Here is a 5,756-nt window from a genome sequence, read left to right as displayed (position 1 = left end):
ATTGAGATCTCCTGTGACATCCCCTACTAAAGGGGGGAGAGAGGGAGAGAGAGAGAGAGAGAGATCAATGTACAACTCTAAGATCTCCTAGATCCTCTTCTACGATGCCCTTAGCGCTTCTTAGCAGAGGAAAAGGGAAGGGAGGGGAAGAGTCAAGACACATACCTACAACCAATTGAGGAAACTTGTAGGCCTATGGTGATTTACAATACTGAGTGGCGGGACGTGAGAAAGGGACAAAGTGGCATGCGCTTGATTTAGAAAAATGAAAAATAGAGGGGGGGTGAAAAAAAAAGGCATAACCAATGAGGCTCTTGAGAGCCCATTGTTTAGATTCGAGGGTGTCTTGTAGTAAGCTGGCGGAGCTTCTTATAAACCATGAGTCGCCCTATTATTCTACTTGTCGCGCACACTTGACGAGCGAGTGAGCGAGCAAGCAAGCAAGCAGCATGGCGAGTTTCATGTGTAGAGGCGCAGCTGTTGCTTCCATCACCCACCCCGATGCTGTCGACGTGTCTACCATCGCCAACCCCCTCCTGCGCAACGCCGCCACGATGAAATCGACGATAGTGCGGAATCACGCCGCCAGCGGCGATCTGAGATCGGGGTGGCGCCCCTCTTTCAGGGCACAGGCAGCTCCCGCCGCCGCCGCTGAAGTCGCACCCAAACCCACCCTCACGCCAGGCTACTCTTCCTGGCGCAGCGTTCCTACGCATCGCTGGGAAGGTGAGCCTGCTGTCCAAGGCGTCATCCCCTACTGGCTCGTACGCTCTCTCTCTCTCTCTCTCTCTCTCTCTCTCTCACACACACACACACACACACACACACACACACACACACACACCTGTCAAGAAATTTTCAATCAATGCTTATTAACCTGCAGCTTATGTAAACGCATCTGTATTTTTGCTGATAATCTTGGGAAAAGAAAATTAAGCAGGACGACTTTTTGTACTTACAGGATGGAGCCTACCTTAGAAATGGGCCTGGGCAATTCCATGTTGGTGATCATGAGTTCAAGCATCTGTTTGATGGGTAAGCTTTGTTGTGTCAAGTTGTAAAGAAGCAAAGAAATTGATTATCATGTTGGCTAAATAAGAGAGGCTGAGAGTGGGATGCGTTATCCTTGAAAAAAAAACTCGTTGCCAAGCTGCAAAGTTGGACAGATCTAATTTCTATTCAAATCCTGTTTTTGAGTGCTGCATGTTGATCTGCTGTCTCAAGTCGCCACGTCTATGTCATAAGGAAGTGCTGACATAGATTTTGAAAGATTTAAATGCATGTGCTGAAAATCCTGATTTTGAGTGCTGCATTTTGGCCTGACGTTGTCTCAAGTCAAGATTTGGATCTATGTCAAAAGTGCTCCAAAGTTACAGATTCCAAATTCAAAACTTACAGTTCTCTTCTAGCACACATCAGTTTAAAGAAAGCAGTTGTGTTGCATAGAGTATGAAGCAAAATCAGGGACTAAATAAATAAGCTTCTGGATGCGGAGTTTATCTACGAAATAGAGCATACAGAGTGGTTATCTCTGATTGTGGTAGTTCCTAAGAACCAGGCTAATGCCTAAGCTGTGTTGGGGATTCAAAAGGTCTTCAAGATCTATTGGCATAAAATAGAAGATTTATGGATTGCTAGCTTTTTGCAAAATTCATGTTAGCTGCACATACACTTTCTCAATACTTAGGCCGTTGCAAGATCCAAAGTTTTGTAATAACCAGATTAATGAGGATGCTCAATTGTAGGAACTTTCATACAGTTCGGCAGCCAAGAATTTATGCATTGCTAAAGGTTTTGTCTCTCTGAATCAGGTATGCCACGCTTGTGCGCTTGCACTTTCAGAAGGGAAAGTTAAAGGTGACTCATGCACAACTTCAATCACAAGCATATACCAATGCCATGAAGCTTGGAAAGCCATTCTTTAGAGAATTTGCAGAAGCACCCAAGAAAGAAAACTTGCTCTCATATTTTGGAGATTTGGCGGGCATGGCTTTCGGGACTACCTTGACTGATAATGCCAACACAGGCGTAGTGAAGTAAGTTTCTAGATGTACATGACCTCACAAAGAAGCTTACACTTTTGATTATTCCGGGCATGTGCACGCATGCAAACAGGAGTACGTAAGTATCTCATAATTCAGATTAAAGCTGCAACCATTTTACTTCTAACTTTTGCATTTTCCAACACAAGGTTGGGCGATGGAAGAGTGGTCTGCTTTACTGAAACAATCAAAGGTTCGATACAAATTAATCCTGACACACTGGAAACTTTGGGAAAATTTGAATATGATGACAGAGTTGGGGTAAGTTGTTAATCTATATGAGTAGCTAGCATGTTATACATGATATTCCTTAGAATCATTCACACCCAAACATTAACTTTCATATGGAAATTTCAGGGACTCATCCACACTCCTCATCCTTTTGTGAACGACGAGGAGTTCATCACGTTGATTCCAGATCTGCTAAATCCAGGTTATTCTATTGTGAGAATGGAGGCGGGGACTAACACTCGCAAAGTGATCGGGAGAGTAAGTTTATCTCACAATATTACTGATTCTCTGCTACATCCACAATATTACTTTGTACACATGCACGAACATTGCCCACGTCATAGGTTCTGAGTGCCAAAAAAAGAAGCAGCATCTGATTACAAAAGTAGGTCGTACACCACAAGCCAGGTCGATAACCCAAAGCTTATTATTTCTCTCATACAATATCAATCCAGATATATATATATACTGATTTGAATAATCAAAACATATTTTGTAATTAAGTTTTTGACTTCTAATTGCTTATAAGATGTCCTTTTTCAGGTCAAATGTAGAGGAAACGCAGTTGGTTGGGTTCATTCTTTTCCTGTCACGGAGAATTACATTGTTGTGCCGGAGATTTCCCTTAAATACTCCGTGGTCAATCTCTTGAAAAGCGATCCTTGCCCATACTACAAATTTGACTGGGAGCCACACTATGAATCTTTCGTCCATATCATGGACCGAAAGACAGGAGAAGAGGTAAAACAAATATTGTTTCTTTTAACTAATGCACATCGCTGTAATTATGCGACACAATTCATCAACAAGCATTTATGTATTACCGAAATGGGCTTTGGCATCTCGTTTATATGAGCTTGGATTCGGATCTCATTAACCAAAAAACTTTGTATTTTCATCTAACTTTAATAATTAAGACAACCCATTTCTGTTTTGGAAATGAATGCAGGTAACGAGTGTGGAAGTGCCACCATTTGTCACATTCCACTTCATCAATGCATATGAAGACGTGGATGAGGCGACAGGCAAGGTACGCGTAATTGCAGACTGTTGTGAGCATATGAATAGGCCCACCATTCTTGAGCGCATGAGCTTGGCTTCACTTCGCGAAGATCCCAAGGATGTAATTCCAGATGCAAGGTTGTCTCTTTTCTATCTTTCTTCATCTCTCTCACTCTCTTTGTGAGCTGTGGTCTCTCACACACACACACACACACACACACACACTCGCTTACATTGTCATTTATTGATGTGTAGATTGGGCCGCCTCATTATACCCTTGGATGGAAGCCCCACCGGAGAGCTTGTGACAGGTGTTCCTCAAGATTGTCATGGTAGAGGCCTAGATATGTGCACCATTAACCCCCTCAACATGACCTACAAGCATCAATATGTCTATGCTTGCGGTGCCCATCGTCCTGCCCACTTTCCAAACATGCTTAGCAAGGTAATTGAGAAACGTGGTTCCATGCATCGTGTGTGTGTGTGTGTGTGTGTGTGTGTGTGTGTGTGTGTGTGTGTGTGTGTGAGAGAGAGAGAGAGAGAGAGATCATTACTCCATAACATCTCTGTAGATTGATGTGGTGAATGGGAAAGCTGTTAACTGGTACGAGGACGGTGGCATTCCAAGTGAGCCTTTCTTTGTTCCTCGACCTGGAGCTAGAGCTGAAGATGATGGTAACCATAGCATTGTTCCAATTAATAGTGGCAGTGACTGGGTGTGTGCATGCACGCATATGTACATAAGAATCACTGGTGCACGTGCAAATCTCTCTTGCACAACATATTGTTCTTCATGCATTTCTTTGTATGCATATAGGATGTTCCACTTTTGGACATATGCTCTAGACACACTTCTATGCTCTTTAAGTAGCATACATCACTCCTTAATTACCCTTACATTCTTGCAAATTCAAGCAATCAAATGTTGTTCATTTTGAGTTGATCTGTGATACAAGAATGGTGCCATTGCTCTTCTCTAACGTCGACGACTTCTCGCAGGTGTTGTGCTATCTATCGTGAGTGACAACAAGGGGGAATCCTTTGTGATTATACTAGATGGACCAACGTTTACAGAACTCGCTCGAGCACCTTTACCACATGGCCTCCCATATGGACTACATGGGTGCTGGGTGCCTAACGAGAAATGAAATTCTACAAGATAAAGAGTTGACACTATTTTTTTAATCATGTACCATTACATCATTCCCTACTAATATTTTGTGGAACAATCATGAGTTCCTAAAAAGGCGCAAGTTGCCTTTTGACACTATATGTATATTGCATCATTAAGCTTCAAAATGCTTTTCAAAAGCATTACAATTACTTCACTATGGACTCATTTACAAGTTGAATTTTGGTATGGATTAACATGTTGGATTTGAAGTGGTGTCTCATTATCATAAGTTTAGTTGATGTATAATACAAGTGACCTTTACATGTGACACAAGGTCACTGATCACACAAAACATGATAATCTCCTTGACTTTGGCTCGTTCCACTTGAAATATGTTACTTTTCCCTTATGCAAGATAGATAGAGAGAGAGAAGAAGAAGAAGCAGAGAATTTTAACATCGTAAGAGAATATGTTCCCTTGCCCTTACATGAGAGAGAGAGAGAGAGAGAGAGAGAGAGATGAAATGAAACGAAATGTTAATGAAGTAAAATAAAAGCTAAAATGAACATCAATGTCCAAGGATGTCCGGCATCGGGCGTTGTCTGAGGATGTATTGCACCAGGTGTTGAAGAGCATCGTCAATGTCTGCCTTTGTAAATAATCGTAATGGGCGTCTTCCATGTTGTGCTAGAATAGTCCCGATCCTCTGATGGAGCCTCTGTCGATGTCGTTGTGGTCCTCGTAGACGTGGGTGTCTAGCTCTCCCGAGCTCATTGGCTTTGTCAGTCAATATGCATCTAGTATAGGTGGACTCTGAAGTCTGTTGCGAAGCTTGGTCATCTGACTGCAGAGTCTCTGCTCTGAAGAAGTTAGTGATCTCGCTCTGTGAATGTCTCCCACCGTCTCATCTCCTCAAGAGACTCCCTATGTCTGCGCAGCTCTAGCAAAAACAACTCGAGGGATCTCTGAGCCTGATATCTCATGACTCTAGCGAGTCGCCCAAAGCCCTCTCTTAATAGATAGTGAAAATAGTCTCGTATCTCATAGCATACCGGACAATGACATATGTGGTATATGTGTGTCTCTGGCTCTATATGACACAACGGGCAAATTGTCCTGTGCACATGTCTCTGTGTGCCACGTGAACATGCCTCATCAACTTTCAGAGCCAGTTTTCTCCTTCTTCCTAGATAGACTTTTTGGGTTTCTTTTTTAATGCAGTTCTTCTCTCACTATTGTGAGTTTGGCAAAAGAAAAGGTAAGAGTTATTGAGAGTAGAACTTTTTTAGAAAATTGCACATATCCTATGCAAAGCGATACAAACATCTGTGAGGGCTATCAGGGTCGCTTGGCTGTACTCAAACCC

The 5,756-nt window shown here is 42.5% G+C and overlaps 1 protein-coding gene across 1 annotated transcript; it reads left to right on the top strand.

The window, feature by feature from the left end:
- Nucleotides 1-384: 384 nt before the first annotated feature.
- On the top strand, nt 385-4,603 carry CCD8 (carotenoid cleavage dioxygenase 8). Its single transcript, XM_086491760.1, has 10 exons — nt 385-764; nt 962-1,035; nt 1,812-2,036; nt 2,192-2,303; nt 2,400-2,531; nt 2,817-3,014; nt 3,223-3,413; nt 3,531-3,720; nt 3,848-3,950; nt 4,275-4,603. Exons 1-10 carry the CDS (start codon nt 450-452, stop codon nt 4,421-4,423), a joined length of 1,689 nt encoding a protein of 562 aa, XP_086347886.1. The 5' UTR covers nt 385-449; the 3' UTR covers nt 4,424-4,603.
- Nucleotides 4,604-5,756: the final 1,153 nt, after the last annotated feature.

Source organism: Adiantum capillus-veneris, chromosome 20, assembly GCF_014529385.1.
Source record: "Adiantum capillus-veneris isolate H3 chromosome 20, ASM1452938v2, whole genome shotgun sequence".
In the NCBI taxonomy this organism is placed as follows: domain Eukaryota; kingdom Viridiplantae; phylum Streptophyta; class Polypodiopsida; order Polypodiales; family Pteridaceae; genus Adiantum; species Adiantum capillus-veneris.
Note: the sequence above shows the minus strand (reverse complement) of the source record. Positions and strands in the feature narration are given on the sequence as shown.